Source organism: Hypanus sabinus, chromosome 18 (genome assembly GCF_030144855.1).
Source record: "Hypanus sabinus isolate sHypSab1 chromosome 18, sHypSab1.hap1, whole genome shotgun sequence".
In the NCBI taxonomy this organism is placed as follows: Eukaryota; Metazoa; Chordata; class Chondrichthyes; order Myliobatiformes; family Dasyatidae; genus Hypanus; species Hypanus sabinus.
Genome location: NC_082723.1, coordinates 63,558,495 through 63,575,851, shown reverse-complemented (window position 1 = coordinate 63,575,851; position 17,357 = coordinate 63,558,495). Strand labels below are relative to the sequence as shown.

The window sequence follows — 17,357 nt, the reverse complement described above, 5'->3', positions numbered from 1 at the left end:
AAGATACCCGGACCAGAGACCAGATTTGCAGAGGGACGGACCAAACACAGACTCCCTGAACCCCGCAGACTTCGCTGATTCTACTTCAGACGTCCAGCAGCTACAGGATTTTGCTCCACCTGCATTTTGTATGTGTTGCTTGGATTTTGCTTTACCCGCCTTTACTAATATGGCGGCGGCGAAGCTCCTAATTGGTCGAGCGGAATTAACGCGTCACCAGCGTTCCGAGTCTGGTGCGCAAGCGTACAGTGCAGTTAGGCGACATGGCGACGAACGGAATGGAGGTGGAACCGGCTGGTAAGTTACGTCCTGTCACCATCCTACGGGCTGACTGTACCGGGTGTTGGTGTGGTGGATGCCGGAGGTCGGGGCCGGTACCCGGCAAACCGAAACCGAACTCTCGCTGGAAGTTGCCCCTCTCTCTCTGTCTGTCTGATAGGTTGTTCTCCTCCCATCTGACGGCGGATTGGTTGTTACTGACAGAGGCCTGGTTGTTGTAAACTCCACACCTCCTGCCCAATATCCCCCAGAACGGAGCTCCAAGCTCAACACGCATCCCCCACCGGCTCTAATCCACCTCCAGTATCCCTATGCACCCCGGCTCCCCACATTATCCAACTCAAAATGTAGCCAACACTGTCGCTGACACACTCCATCCCCAAGATACCCTTCCCAAACACTAGGTTCTTTCCATTTCTCTAACATCTTCTATGCTGGGGTTCCTACCCCCTTTCCCAACATGCTTCCATATTGAGATCCACCCTAGAAAAGTCTGGCAAACACGGCTTCCGTCGTTTCCGCACCCTATGGTTTTACCCCAAAAATGGGTTCTACCCTAGCACTGATCTTCTGCTCCAATCCCACAGAGCTATTTCCCTCTCCAAATTACCTCCACACTGACCATATTATCATCACTTCCCTACTCCCATCTCGAAAATAGTTCAGTACAATCTCTTACCTACAGGTACCTACAGCAGGTAAAGGCTACACAGGCAGAAAGGGAAGAGGTGGCCACTAGACAGTGTAGCAGTAGGCAGGTAGTGCAGGAGTCCCCTGAGGTCATCTCCCTCCTAAACAGATATACTGTTGGGGGAAGATGTCTCATTAGGGGAAGGCAGCAGCAGCTGAGTTCATTGCACCATGGGTGGCTCTGCGGCACAGGAGGGAAGGAAAAGGAGTGGGAGAGCTAAAGTGATATGGGATTCCATTGTAAGCGGAATAGATAGGCGTTTCTGCGGCCGCAAACGAGACTCCAGGATGGTATGTTGCCTCCCTGGTGCAAGGGTCAAGGATGTCTCTGAGTGGCTGCAGGACATTCTGGAATGGGAAGGTGAACAGCCAGTGGTCGTGGTGCACATAGGTACCAACGATATAGGTAAAAAACGGGATGAGATCCTACAAGGTGAATTTAGGAAGTTAGGAGATAAACTAAAAAGTAGGACCACAAAGGTAATAATCTCTGGATTACAGCCAGTGCCACGTGCTAGTCAGAGTAAAAATAAGAGGATATTTCAGATGAATACGTGGCTTGAAAAATGGTGCAAGGGGGAGGGATTCAAATTTCTGGGTCATTGGAACCAGTTCTGGGGGAGGTGGGACCAGTATAAACAGGACAGTCTGCACCTGGGCTGGACTAGAACCAATGTCCTAGGGGGAGAGTTTGCTACTGCTGTTCAGGAGGCTTTAAACTAATGTGGCAGGGGGATGGGAACAAGTGCAGAGAGACAGAGGGGTGTAAAATGAGGGTAGAAGCAAAAAGTAGTAAGGTGAAAAGTAAAAGTGGCAGGCTGGCAAATCCAGGGCAAAAAGGGCCATTTTTCAACATAATTGTATTGTATAAGGGCTAAGAGTGTTGTAAAAACAAGCCTGAAGGCTTTGTGTGTCAATGCGAGGAGCATTCGTAACAAGGTGGATAAATTGAATGTGCAGATAGTTATTAATGAATATGATATAGTTGGGATCACAGAGACATGGCTCCAGGATGACCAAGGATGAGAACTCAACATCCAGGGATATTCAATATTCAGGAGGGATAGACAGGAAAGAAGAGGAGGTGTAGTGTTGCTGGTTAGAGAGGAGATTAATGCAATAGAAAGGAAGGACATTAGCCTGGAGGATGTGGAATCGATATGGGTAGAGCTGCATAACACTAAGGGGCAGAAGACGCTAGTGGGAGTTGTGTACAGGCCACCTAACAGTAGGAGTGAGTTTGGGGATGGCATTAAACAGGAAATTAGAAATGTGTGCAATAAAGGAACAGTAGTTATAATGGGTGACTTCAATCTACATATAGATTGGGTGAACCAAATTGGTAAGGGTGCTGAGGAAGAGGATTTCTTGGAATGTATGCGGGATGGTTTTCTGAACCAACATGTCGAGGGACCAACTAGAGAGCAGGCCATTCTAGATTGAGTATTGAGCAATGAGGAGGGTTAGTTAGCAATCTTGTCGTGCGAGGCCCCTTGGGTAAGAGTGACCATAATATGGTGGAATTCTTCATTAAGATGGAGAGTGACATAGTTAATTCAGAAACAAAGGTTCTGAACTTAAAGAAGGGTAACTTTGAAGGTATGAGATGTGAATTAGCTAAGATAGACTGGCAAATGATACTTAAAGGGTTGACAGTGGATATGCAATGGCAAGCATTTAAAGATCGCATGGATGAACTACAACAATTGTTCATCCCAGTTTGGCAAAAGAATAAACCAGGGAAGGTAGTGCACCTGTAGCTGACAAGGGAAATTAGGGATAGTATCAAGTCCAAAGAAGAAACATAAATTAACAAAAAAAAAGCGGCACACCTGAGGACTGGGAGAAATTCAAAGACCAGCAAAGGAGGACAAAGGGCTTAATTAGAAAAAGAAAAAAAGATTACAAAAGAAAGCTGGCAGGGAACATAAAAACTGACTGTAAAAGCTTTTATAGATACGTGAAAAGAAAAAGATTGGTCAAGACAAATGTAGGTCCTTTACAGTCAGAAACAGGTAAATTGATCATAGGGAACGAAAACATGGCAGACCAATTGAATAACTACTTTGGTTCTGTCTTCACTAAGGAGGGCATAAATAATCTTCTGGAAATAGTAAGGGACCGAGGGTCTAGTGAGATGGAGGAACTGAGGGAAATACATGTTAATAGGGAAGTGGTGTTAGGTAAATTGAAGGGATTAAAGGCAGATAAATCCCCAGGGCCAGATGGTCTGCATCCCAGAGTGCTTAAGGAAGTAGCCCAAGAAATAGTGGATGCATTAGTGATAATTTTTCAAAACTCCTTAAGATTCTGGATTAGTTACTGAGGATTGGAGGGTGGCTAATGTAACCCCACTTTTTAAAAAAGGAGAGAGAGAGAAACCGGGGAATTATAGACCGGTTAGTCTGACATCGGTGGTGGGGAAAATGCTAGAGTCGGTTATCAAAGATGTGATAACAACACATTTGGAAAGTGGTGAAATCATCGGACAAAGTCAGCATGGATTTGTGAAAGGAAAATCATGTCTGACGAATCTTATAGAATTTTTTGAAGATGTAACTAGTAGAATGGATAGGGGAGAGCCAGTGGATGTGGTATATTTAGATTTTCAAAAGGCTTTTGGCAAGGTCCCACACAGGAGATTAGTGTGCAAACTTAAAGCACACGGTATTGGGGGTATGGTATTGATGTGGATAGAGAATTGGTTGGCAGACAGGAAGCAAAGAGTGGGAGTAAACGGGACCTTTTCAGAATGGCAGGCAGTGACTAGTGGGGTACTGCAAGGCTCAGTGCTGGGACCCCAGTTGTTTACAATATATATTAATGATTTAGATGAGGGAAGTAAATGCAGCATCTCCAAGTTTGTGGATGACACGAAGCTGGGCGGCGGTGTTAGCTATGAGGAGGATGCTAAGAGGATGCAGGGTGACTTGGATAGGTTAGGTGAGTAGGCAAATTCATGGCAGATGCAATTTAATGTGGATAAATGTGAGTTTATCCACTTTGGTTGCAAGAACAGGAAAACAGATTATTATCTGAACGGTGGCTGATTAGGAAAAGGGGAGATGCAACGAGACCTGGGTGTCATTGTACACCAGTCATTGAAGGTGGGCATGCAAGTACAGCAGGCAGTGAAAAAGGCAAATGGTATGTTGGTATTCTTAACAAAAGGATTTGAATACAAGAGCAGGGAGGTTCTACTGCAGTTGTACAAGGCCTTGGTGAGACCGCACCTAGAATATTGTGTGCAGTTTTGGTCCCCTAATCTGAGGAAAGACATTCTTGCCATAGAGGGAGTACAGAGAAGATTGATTCCTGGGATGGCAGGATTTTCATATGAAGAAAGACTGGATCAACTAGGCTTATACTCACTGGAATTTAGAAGATTGAGGGGGGTTCTTATTGAAACATATAAAATTCTAAAGGGATTGGACAGGCTAGATGCAGGAAGATTGTTTCCGATGTTGGGGAAGTGCAGAACGAGGGGTCACAGTTTAAGGATAAAGGGGAAGCCTTTTAGGACCGAGATGAGGAAAAACTTCTTCACACAGACAGTGGTGATTCTGTGGAATCCTCTGCTGCAGGAAACAGTTGAGGCTGGTTCATTAGCTATATTTAAGAGGAAGTTAGATATGGCCCTTGTGGCTAAAGGGATCAGGGGGTATGGAGAGAAAGCAGGTACAGGGTTCTGAGTTGGATGATCAGCCATGATCATACTGAATGGTGGTGCAGGTTCGAAGGGCCAAATGGCCTACTCCTGCACCTATTTTCTATATTTCTGCACCATAATACACCAATACTAGCTCTACCACAGACGTTCCTCGCTCCAAATTCCCCCAATCTGAGCTGTCCTCAGTCCAGCTATAGCTTGTTCCCATCCCCAGTGCACCTGTTTCCTTGACAGATAAAGACCCAAACTTGCCTCCATAAAGCAGTCCAAATACTAAATATGTGGAAAAACTTGCCCTCCGACTTCCTGTCCCATCCCATCCAGCCTCTCCCTATCTGAATAAAATAATGTAAGAGGTAATGGAAGAATGAACGTTCTTTATTGTTGCAGCAACACCTGGTGTGATGGCCTCTGGAGTGACAGGAAGTGTCTCGGTGGCATTACATCCGTTAGTTATTCTCAACATCTCCGATCACTGGATTCGGATGCGCTCTCAGGAGGGGAGGCCTGTTCAGGGTATGTTGAGTCTGCAGTAGAGGAGAATTCTGTTTTGTGTGGTGTAAAGAACTCTATTGTTTTATGTTTCATTTTTGGTGTAAGCATAATGTTAAAACAAAGTTTGGGGTTTTTTTTAAATCTTTGTGTTCTGCCAACCATAAAAACACTCAGGTCTTTTGAAATGCTCTTGCAGCCTTTTCCAGCTTCGCACATCTCTATAATTCCTCTAAGGTCCTTTGAAAGTTGTTTTGATCGAGGTATGGTGGGCATAAACAGATCTTTCTTGAGAAGAGCAGGCTCTGTCAGTAACCTGACTTCGTGTTGTCTTTTTCATAGGGAAGGGCACCTGTACAACTCACACCTCCAATCCCATCTCATTGATTGGAACGCCTGACTCCAATTAACTTTTATAGAAGGCATTACTCCAGAGGTTCACATACTTTTTTGAACCTGGACTGTGATTGTTTAAATGGTGTACTCAGTATTAACGAGAAGAAGCACAATTGTCTGTGTTATTAGTTTAGGCAGATTGTGTTTGTCTATTATTGTGACTTAGATGAAGATTAGACCCCTTTTGTGAGAAATTAATGCAGAAAACTAGGTAATTGCAAAGGGTTTACGAACTTTTTCTTGCAACTGTAATTGTTAAGCCTTTGCAAAGAAAAATGCTGAAAGGCTGATCTTGGTGGAACTAATGTTCTAAGGTGCATTGATTTCAAGGCAAGGAGAATTCTAGGCAAGGCAGATAAATTTGAGAATGAATTACAATATTGTAGTCATTTGTGAGACTTGGTTGCAGGAGGAGCAGGGCTCACAGCTCAATGTTCTGTAGTTCTGTTGTTTTTTTGTAGACATAGAGAGATATTAAAAGAGGTAAGGATGGCATTACTCATCAGGGAAAATGTTCCATTTTCTGAATACTCAGCTGTGTTCAGAAATGACGTATTAGATGGCTCATCCACTGAGGCAATATGGGGAGAACTGGAGAATATGAAAGGGATGACAGCATCTATGGGAAAAAAGTAAACAATCAGCGTTTCAGGCTGAGACATTTCATCCAAGATGCTGTCTGGCCAGCTGAGTTCTTCCAGTATTTTGTATATATTTCTTTGATTTCCAGCATCTGCAATTTTTCTCTTGTTTGGAATAGAAAGAGATGACCACATTAATGGATTTATATTATAGACCTACCAACAGTCAGTGATTTTAATTTTCCATATATTGACTAGGACTCCCACATGTAAAAGGAATGAATGGGGTAGAATTTGTTAAATGCTTTCAAGAAAGTTTCCTTAATTGATAGAGTACCCAATTAGAGAGAGTGTAATACTGATCTCCTCTGAGAAAATGAGACAGGGCAGGAGATAGAAGTGTTCATAGGGAAACACTTTTTGGATGTAGTGATCATAATTCTATTAGTTTCAAGATAATTATGGAGAAGGATAAGAATGGTCCTTAGGTTGAGATTCAAGATTGCAGAAAGGCCAATTTTGATGGCATCAGGAAACATAGAGCTATCGAGTGAGTGCTACAGTATAAAATCTTGTGTGGGTTGGGGTAGATTGTTTCTGGCAGAGCGATGCTTGGTAAATGGGAGACCTTCAAGAGTGGTTATTGAAGATCAGGATCAAATTAGCTGCGCAAGATGTATAACAAATGCAAGAAAACACTTGAGGGAGAAATCAGGAGGGCTAAAAGAGGACCATAAGACATACAAGCAGGGTGAAGCCATTCGGCCCATTGAATCTGATTTTGCCATATATTTGAAATATATTATACTTCTAACTCCATTCTCCTGCCTTCTCCATGTAACATTTGATGCCCTGACTACCCAAGAACTTATCAAACTCCACCTTAACTACACTCAATGGCTTGGCCTCCACAGCTGCCAGTGGCAATTAATTCCTGAGATACACCAGCCTCTGGCCGCTAAAGAAATTCCCCCTCATCTCTGTTTTAAATAGTCATCTCTCTATTCTGAGACTGTGCCCTCTGGTCCTAGACTCACTCAGTATAGGAAACATCCACTCCAGTGAATACAAGCCCAGAGCCATCTAACATTCCTTGTGTTAACCCTTTCATTCCAAGAATCATTCCCATGAGCCACCTCTGGACGCTCTCCAATACCAATACATCTTTTCTTAGGTAGGATGCCCAAAACTGCTCATAATAGTCCCAAGTGTGATCTGACCAACACCTTATAAAGCCTTAGCATTAGATCCTTGCCCCTATATTCTGGTCCTCCCAAAGCTGATTCGAACATTGCATTTGCCTTTCTTACCACCAACTCAATCTGCAAGCTAACCTTTAGGGAATCCCGAGACCCTTTACACCTTTTTAAAAAAATTTTCCCCATATTGAAAATAGCCTTTGACTTAATTTCTAATACCAAAATGCATGAACATACACTATATTTTCCACTTCTTTGTTCATTCTCCCAAACTATCCAAGTCCTTCTGCATATTTCCTGTTATTGATATGGCAGACAGAGAGCAGTAGTGAAAGGGACTTGTTCAAGCTGGAGTTCTGTAATTAATAGTTCTCTGTAGAGATTTGTGCTGGGACTTCTGTTTGAAATGTATACAAATGACCTGGATGAAAATGTAGGTGGGTGGGTTAGTAAGTTTGTGAATGATACCAAGATTGGTGGAGTTGTAGATTGTGTACAAGACTGGCAAAGAATACAGCACAGTATGGCTCAGTTGCATATATGGGCTGAGAAATGGCAGATGGAGTTTAACCCAGATAAATGTGAGGTGTTGCAGTTGGTTAGGGCAAATGCAAGGACACAGTATGCTTTTAAGGGCAAGACCCGTAACAATGTTGCTGAGCAGAGAGATCTTGGAGTCCAAATTCATATCTCCTTGAAAATGGCTACACAGCTCGATAGGGTGGTTAAGAAGGCTTATGGAATGCTTGCTTTTAGTGGTCGAGACATTGAGTTCAAAAGTCAAGAGGCTATGTTGCAACTTTATAGAACTCTGGTTAGGCCACATCTGGAGTATTGCTTACAGTTCTGGTTGCCCCACTACAGGAAGGATATTGAGGCTCTAGAGAGGGTGCAGAAGAGGTTTACAGGGCATGTGCTATCATGAGAGACTGAGTAAACTTGTGTCGTTCTCTCTGGAGTGGCTGATGGCGGTTTATAAGATTATGAGAGGCATAGAGTGAACAAGGAGTATCTTTTTCCCAGATTGAAATGTCTAATACCAGATGGCATGCATTGGAGGTGAGAAGGGGTGGGTTCAAGGGGAATGTGAGAGATAAGTTTTTTACTCAGAGAATCATGGATGCTTAAAGGCTTTTAAGAGACGTTTAGACAGGCACATGAATATGAAGGAGATGAAGGGGTATAGACATTGTGTAGGTAGGAAGGATTTGTTATTGGGGCTTTTTGGTTCACTTTTTAGCTGGATTGGCACAACATTGTGGGCTGACGGGCCTGTTCCTGGGCTGTACTGTTCTATAGAGCTCAGAGTACAGGAGATAGGATGTTTCATTGAAGTAGTATAAGCGTTGATGAGGCCAAATTTAGAGTATTGTGTGCAGCTCTAAATCATCTACCTACAGGAGAGGTATCAATATGTGCTAAAGACTGCAAAGAACATTTACAGAGGTGTTTTAGGTCTTGGGGCCCTCAGTTATAGGGAAAGGTTGATTATGTTAAGACTTTATTCCCTGGAACATAAGAGAATGATGATGGTTCAATTGCAACATTTAAGAGAAGTTTGGATAGGTACTTTGAAGTGTGGGGATATAATTTTTGGTCTGGGTGCGGGTAGCTGAGAAAAGGTAGAAAAACAAGTTGGCATGGACTGGATGGGCTGAACAGCCTGTTTCTATGCTGCAGTGCTCTATGACTCTGACTCCTAGTTCTGATTAAAAGTTTTCAACCTGAAATGTTAATTCTATTTCTAGACATATTGAATGGCCTACTGAGTGCTTCCCTTATTTTCTGCTTCCTGCTTTTGAGTTCCAGCACTGTTCATTTTAACCTGAATTTGCACCTCTACCTCAGCCCAAGGTAAGGATTAAACCAGGGTCACTGTGGCTGCGGAGGAGGAACTCTGTAACACCACTGTGGTGCCCAACTGACAGGTGTATGGTATGACTATGGACAAAGACCCAACATCAACAGGCCAAAGGACCTGTTCATCTACTGTACTGCTCTGTGTTCTAAATATATTACTATGGTATTACTGCTTCAACAAGAAAGTTTTCTTGCAAACTGATTCTTTACACTTCTGCTTTCAGTAATTGGTGCATTGATTGGAAAACAAGAAGGAAGAAACATTGAAGTGATGAACTCATTTGAGCTTCTGTCACACACAGTGGAGGAAAAGATAGTTATTGATAAAGAATATTACTACACTAAAGAGGAACAATGTGAGTATTACATTTTGGAGCATCCTACAACCTACATTCTGCATGATGACATTGATTCTGAATTGGGCTTCGACATTGCACCAGGGTTCAGTGTCCCTGTAATTCTCTTGGGGTGTTGCTCTGGATTCCAGTACAGTCGACCCTCCTTATCTGCGGGGGATTGGTTCCGGGACCCCCTGTGGATACCAAAAATCACGGATGCTCAAGTCCCTCATTTAACCTGTCTCAGTGCGGCGGACATTAGGACCTGGCGCAGCTCTGAATCCGAAATGTTTCTGTTCACAAAAATAATCACGATCACAATTGAAAATAAGGCGGAAGTAATAAAGCGATTAGAAAAAGGTGAAACGTCATTGGAAAAGCATTAGGCTACAGTCGGTCAACGATTGGAACAATTTTAATGGAGCATGTGAAAGGCCCTGCCCTGATGAAAGCTACAATTATTACTAAGCAACACAGTGGTTTAATTATCGAAATACATATGTTTCTTAAGTTTTATATGCATAGAAAAGTAAAATATGTACTGTATACTAAGAAAAACGTTTTACTAACTGACGCTAAATAATACCGGATGTACCTCTTCCGACTTCAAATCTGACTTAAAGATGGACTCAAGAACGGAACTCATTCATAACCCGGGGACTGCCTGTACTTTTAAATAATCTCTAAGTTACTTATAATACCTAATACAATGTAAATTCTATGTAAATAGTTGTTATACTGTATTGTTTAGGGAATAATTACAAGAAAAAATAGTCTGTACATGTTCAAGCAGTGAATGCTGGAGGGCGAACTTCCGGGTTTTCCTGATCCGCGGTTGGTTGAATCCACGCACGTGAAAACCGCGGATAAGGAGGGCCAACTGTATCTGCACCTCGTGTCTCTTCGGCACAAAGCGCAATCATGCAACGCTGATCCCCATCCTGCCAGCTTCTGAGACTTCCAATATCATGAACGTCAGGACTGGAGGGACACCATCAATGCTTTACTTGGAAAATCCTCCATATCTTGTAATGAAATTGGTGCTGAGCCAACCTCTGTGACCTCTCACAGTACAGTATTCCCAAACTGAAACTGCAATTACATTTGGTTGGCTCTGATGGTCAGGCCTCGGTGCTATTACTGACTCCCAAATTGGGCACTATTCCAACCTCCCCATCCAGGAGTATTTGCCAGCCAGAGAAAAAAATCCAAGAATGTTTACAAAACCTTGTGGAAAAATCCAAGGTTGCTACAGATTGTGGGAATCCCTAGCCTACAATCTCTGATTGGTGAAACAACTTTATGGATGGCAATCCTAGTGCCCATGAGTTGGGAGCACTCTCAAGCCCAATGTAACTGGCAAAAGGAAGGCACGTACTCCACTTCAGACCTATTACTTGTGGTCAATTCTGCAAGTCCCACACTGGCCTCGTCTGTCATTCTAAACCCACAGAACATGTCGTCTTTGACCCTGAAGGACTGTTGCCTTTGTGGCGTAAGACTTTAGTGGGAATGCCACTTGACCAACTTTTCCTCTGCTTCCTGTTGTATTCCTCAAACTTCTTCCTACCATATAATTTCTATAAACACATACAATAGTTTCTTGATCACATTGCATTGTTGGACAGGTTATTTGCTAACTCAGCACACTTAGGTTCAACAATGTCCTCTATGTTTCCCCTGCATCTGTACCTTCTCCATGCATTAGAAGCTTTCACTTTTTACCCATCCGCTCACTGAATTGGTGATCTCTGTGATTATTTTCTCCTCTCCAGTTAAGCAAGTGTTCAAGGACATGGAATTCCTAGGCTGGTATACCACCGGGGGTCCTCCAGATGAGTCTGATATCCATGTTCACAAGCAGGTCAGTGTACTGCAGTCTGTAATCAGATGGAAGACATTTGTACCTTATTCTCCCAACTTTAATCCTGATTAAACACAGCCTTCATTTCATGTCTTCGTCTCTGTCAGCAACAAATTTATTAATTTACTGTTCTTTATTCTGGGAGATGATAATGTAAAAATTATAATAAAATATAGATCGATTACATGTTCAACCATCAATGTCTATGTCACCATTTCAAGTTTTCTTCCATTTTTCTTCATGTGGCATTATTGACTGATCCTTCCACTCCTTTCTCATGTATATCTCTGGCTTCCCCTTAAACTGTATCCTGTGAGAGTTTTACAGTCTTCAAATCATGTTTTCCTTTTTTACAAATAGATTTGAAGCAACCTCACTTTAATCTGATTTCAACAAAGAGGTAGCGCCTTCCCAACAGCATTCTTTTCTTAACCTTAATGGCCCCTGTTCGGTCACCACTCACTCTTACCATTTCCAGAGAAAACCCCCATCTGTTCTGCATCTCCTGATATGTATTACCTTTTCATTTGTGATTTCAGTAAAGGAAGTTCACTGTGGATGAAATCTTTAAAAATGTCATCAGAAATATCTCAAATTAAAATATTATAAAGAGCAGTTGGTACAGATTGCAAAAGAGATCATGTTTGACTAAATACATGAGATAGATAAGGATATTGTGGCAGATAAATGATGTAGATAGTGTATCATCAGTGACCTTTTGTTAATGATGCAGTCTGACAAGGTTTATGTATTTAACATTTTTGTGCTGTTCAGTGGTCCTTCTAGAACTGCAATATTACCTTTTGATTATTAATAGTTTGATACTATTGGTTTCCAACCCTATTTTGACTGATTCTACAAAGTGTATGCTTTATTATTCTACTCAAGTTAATTCTTTTACTTATCCGGTGGTCCCGATGCAGCCTCCTCTACATTGGTGTGACCTGCTGTAAATTGCAGGACCACTTTATTGAGTACCTCCACTCCATCCACCAAAAGCAGAATTTCCCACTGGCCAGCTATTTTAATTTCTATCCCCATTCACGTTCTGACATGTCAGTCCCTGGCCTCCTCTTTTGTCAAGATGGGGCCATTCTGAGTGGAACAATGCTTCATATTCTAGCTAAGTAGCCCCCAGCCTGATGACATGAACATTGATTTCTCCTCCCTGTATTTTTCCCTCCCCCTTTCCTCTTCTATTCCCCACTCTAGCATCTGACCTCTTCTCACCTGCCTATCACCTCCCCTGGTGCTCCTTCTTTCTCCTATCAGATTCCTCCTTCTCTGGCCCTTTATCTTTCCCACCCACCTGGCTTCTCCTATCACCTAGCTATCCTCCTTTTTATTCTGGCATCTTCTTCCTTCCCTTCCAGTCTTGAAGAAGAGTCGCGGCCCAAAACATCAGCTGTTTATTCATTACCATGAATGCCAGCCTGACCTGCAGAGTCCCTCCAACATTTTGTCTGTGTTGCTCTGGATTTCCAGCATCTGCAGAATCTCTTGTGTTTATATTTCATATTATTTGCATTGAACTACATTTGCAAATTATACATTCATTCTGCAAGGTAATTTCAGTAATTGTACAGAGTGGGGCAATGGCTTTGGAAAGCTTGGTTGCAAGTTGACACAGTGACTCTTACCGTCGGACAATGTAACAGTGCCCATTTATTTACTCAACTGCAGTCCTTCAGGACCACTTGACTCATCCACGCACACACCACATGAACCTCACCCAATCTCTAAACTCATCCCCATTTTGTCTGCAAGATGTAGACATCTTCCTGTCCCTCTGGCTTATCACTGCCTGCTGCAATCCCTCTCTCTTGGATCCCAGGTAAGGACTTAAAACCTTGCCCTCTCAAATTATGTTCATAAAACCCACCACCACGTCCCACAGACTCGGGCCTGAAGATTCCTGTTTCACTTCACACGTCCTACGTTGATGAAGTGCGAGGGAAATGCCAATTCAGCACCCCACAGTGGCATGGAAGCTTTAGGAGGTGGGCTCGACCTTACCAAGTGTTGGCTAGCCACACAGCTTCTGCGCTCTGAATACTCCCTCCCCCCGCCCTGTTTTTCTTATAGAATTTAATGTGTCCAACCATCACCCCCTGCATTGATTGCTCTTTATCATATTTTAATTTATTTGTTTCTCTACATTTTCAAATGAAGATTCCTTTCCTTCTGCTAGCATTAAGAATTATTCAAGTTCTCTAGGCTTTTTCTATGTTTTTCTTTCAGTTAACTTTAGCTAAATGTATGTCCTCTGTATTATCTATGTATGTCCTATGTATTATCTTCTTTTCTGAAAATACCAATTTCTCTGCGGTACCCAATTCTTATCTGTGAGCCTGAGTATATGAGAAATGGGTGTAAGTGAGGTTTTTTTCAGTCCTTTGAGCCTGTTTGCAACCTGCATTAGTGTCATGGTATCAGTACCCTTTGCCTGCATCTCTGTATCAGTATCAGCAAAAATGTTATTTCACTATCCTAATGTTTCGATGTTTGTTATTTATCTGCAAACCATTATTTATTTTAATGATCACTGGTAAATACATTTTCTAGTTTCTTGATTTTTCCAGTTGTTTCTTGAATTAATTCCTAACCTCATATTTCCTTTGGTCATCCTCCACTCTGAGAGATACTCTTGATTTGCTATTTAACTGCTGAGCATTTCACCTCTGATGTTTTCTGATCTTTCTATCTTTTCTGATCTTTCGTAATTATGTGGTGGTCATTGTTAGGAAAGTGGTTACTCCAAAAGCAACTTCTACTTGTATTAATTTATTGCATAAATATGTAAAAAAATATATTTACAAAATTAAGAATTGAAGCTCAAAAAAAACAGCCACAATGGGTTTTCCAAGGGAGTGCTGGAAACTGGGCCTCAGTGACCTTCAGTGCTATCCCCTGAACTTTTTCAGGGGAGTGTGGGAAACGGGATCCTGGTGGGGTTCAGGGGAATGTGGAAATGGGATTCCGGTGGGGTTCTGGGGAATGTGGAAACGGGATCCCGGTGGGGTTCTGGGGAATGTGGGAAACGGGATCCCGGTGGGGTTCTGGGGAATGTGGGAAATGGGATTCAGGTGGGGTTCAGGGGAATGTGGAAACGGGATCCCGGTGGGGTTCTGGGGAATGTGGGAAACGGGATCCCGGTGGGGTTCAGGGGAATGTGGAAACGGGATCCCGGTGGGGTTCTGGGGAATGTGGGAAATGGGATTCCGGTGGGGTTCTGGGGAATGTGGAAATGGGACCCTGGTGGGTTTCAGCAGAGTGTGGGAAACGGGATCCCGGTGGGGTTCAGGGGAGTGTGGGAAATGGGATTCCGGTGGGGTTCTGGGGAATGTGGAAATGGGACCCTGGTGGGTTTCAGCAGAGTGTGGGAAACGGGATCCCGGTGGGGTTCAGGGGAGTGTGGAAATGGGACCCTGGTGGGTTTTGGCAGAGTGTAGGAAACGGGATTCCGGTGGGGTTCTGGGGAATGTGGAAATGGGACCCTGGTGGGTTTCGGCAGAGTGTGGGAAACGGGATCCCGGTGGGGTTCAGGGGAATGTGGAAACGGGATCCCGGTGGGGTTCAGGGGAATGTGGAAACGGGATCCCGGTGGGGTTCAGGGGAATGTGGAAATGGGATCCTGGTGGGTTTCGGCAGAGTGTGGGAAACGGGATCCCGGTGGGGTTCAGGGAGGACAGGAAATGGGGCCCTCTGCACCAGCTGCTGAGCCATCATGGTTTGCATTTGGCGAGCATACTGTCAGAGCTTTACTGATTCCAACTGTTCATTTTGTTTTAGCCAACAAACTGTCAGTATCTTATCCCCCAGTTCCATTTGTTCTAATTTTCCACATTGAATTCTTAGCCTTCTGGAAGCCTAAGCTTCCAGACATCTGCGGGTTCTCCTTCACTCCTGTTCAAGTCTGGTCAACTAAGGTTTCTCATTGGTAGCTCCTCCTCCTCCTAGTGATTTGCTATTGCATCTTGTCATGTAGGTTGACTGGCCTGTTATTTCCTTTTACCTGATAATCTGTTTTAAAATGTTGGGTTAAATTAACTACTGTTATTGGAACTAATTGAAATTTAATGAATGTTGGAAAATGACTGGCAACATATCCGATACATCTCAGTCCATTTCCTTAAGTACTCTGGGTCACAGGTTGTCAGGTGGTGAACTGCAGCAACCGTAAACCTGGGGTCCCTGTGTTGTAGGGATTCCCTCACCACTGCTGGAGAGTCAGACCCAGGAGTTACACCCTGTCTTGTCAAATGCTGACAATTTTAGTTCTAAATCCACAGGGGAGCTTACAGATGGCTGTCTCCCATGCCCTTATTGCCCTTCTTGGTGGTAGAGGTGACAGGTGTGGGAGCTGTTGGGTTTCTAGTCAAGTAACTGCAGTACATTTTGTAGCCTGATTTCAGTGTTGCCAGGACTGCTTGATTCTATCCTCAGTCAGATGTTGCCTTGATTATCATGGACAGTTGCTGTCACCTCCATACTTGAACCAAAATCACGAGGTCTGGGGCCAAATCATCCTGGTGAAGTTCAGACTAGCATCAGTCTGCATTGGTGAGTCAGTGGTGATGACGGCGTCCATTACAGTGTCGTACAGCAGAGAAACCGGCCTTTCTACCCAATTTGTCCATGGTGACCTGTGGTAATTTAGTGAGGTATAGTAAACAAGCATAATGGATTTCAGTTAATTGGGACACATTGGCCCAATTAAGCAGCTGCCCCAATTTACCAAAGTTTCCTGGAAATAGTTAAAAAGGTATAAGAAGACAAACTACCATTTCACTGAGTAACAAATTATGTATTTAAATGAAATACAGAACAGCTTAGAATGCTATCAATACTACTACAATACTATTAGTTCCTAATTGTTTTTGATGGAGGAATTCATCCAGTGTACCTGTATGCTGCTATGTAGTTTTGATTGGCTATAAATGAACAAAATCAATGCAGACACCTAGTATAATGCTATCGACGATTGGTTGCTTCAGATCTTCATTTCCATTGTAACGTTCGAGATGATCGTCAAACCTTCAAATTCTTCTTAGGTCCTAACTTGTTACCGAAGTGAAATTGTTTCATTTTCACTCCCAGCCATTTCTGGCATCTCCAAGACTGAATGCTTGAACCACAGTGAACAAAACAGTTGTGAATTGTCTTTCTGCTTATTTCCCACCCGCTGCCAATAACAAAAAACACTGCTTTTTGAACACAAGCACACGCAACTGATGCTATTTAAAAAAACTTCTCTCTAAGGTAGAACCGATTAGAGATAAAAGTGGAAAGATGTGCCTGGAGGTTGTGGAAGTGAGCGAGGTCCTCAATGAATACTTCTCTTCGGTATTCACCAATGAGAGGGAACTTGATGATGGTGAGGACAATATGAGCAAGGTTGATATTAAGGGAGAGGAGGTGTTGGAGTTGTTAAAATACATTAGGACGGATAAGTCCCTGGGACCTGACGGAATATTCCCCAGGCTGCTCCACGAGGCGAGGGAAGAGATTGCTGAGCAGCTGGCTAGGATCTTTATGTCCTCGTTGTCCACAGGAATGGTACTGGAGGATTGGAGGGAGGCAAATGTTGTCCCTTTGTTCAAAAAAGGTAGTAGAGTTTGTCTGGGTAATTATAGACCAGTGAGCCTTACGTCTGTGGTGGGAAAGCTGTTGGAAAAGATTCTTAGAGATAGGATCTGTGGGCATTTAGAGAATCATGGTCTGATCAGGGACAGTTAGCATGGCTTTGTGAAGGGCAGATCATGCCTAACAAGCTTGATAGAGTTCTTTAAGGGGGTGACCAGGCATATAGATGAGGGTAGTGCAGTGGATGTGATCTACATGGATTTTAGTAAGGCATTTGACAAGGTTCTACATGGTAGGCTTATTCAGAAAGTCAGAAGGCATGGGATCCAGGGAAGTTTGGCCAGGTGGATTCAGAATTGGCTTGCCTGCAGAAGGCAGAGGGTTGTGGTGGAGGGAGTACAT

The 17,357-nt window shown here is 43.2% G+C and overlaps 1 protein-coding gene across 1 annotated transcript in view; it reads left to right on the top strand.

Moving 5' to 3' along the window:
* Positions 1–223: 223 nt before the first annotated feature.
* The window catches only part of cops6 (COP9 signalosome subunit 6), a 42,898-nt gene continuing 25,764 nt past the window's right edge, over positions 224–17,357 (top strand). The window contains exons 1-4 of the mRNA XM_059994518.1: positions 224–297; positions 5,030–5,155; positions 9,392–9,523; positions 11,281–11,369. Coding sequence (XP_059850501.1) covers positions 264–297; positions 5,030–5,155; positions 9,392–9,523; positions 11,281–11,369 — 381 coding nt within the window. The 5' untranslated portion in view covers positions 224–263. The remainder of the gene's footprint in view (positions 298–5,029; positions 5,156–9,391; positions 9,524–11,280; positions 11,370–17,357) is intronic.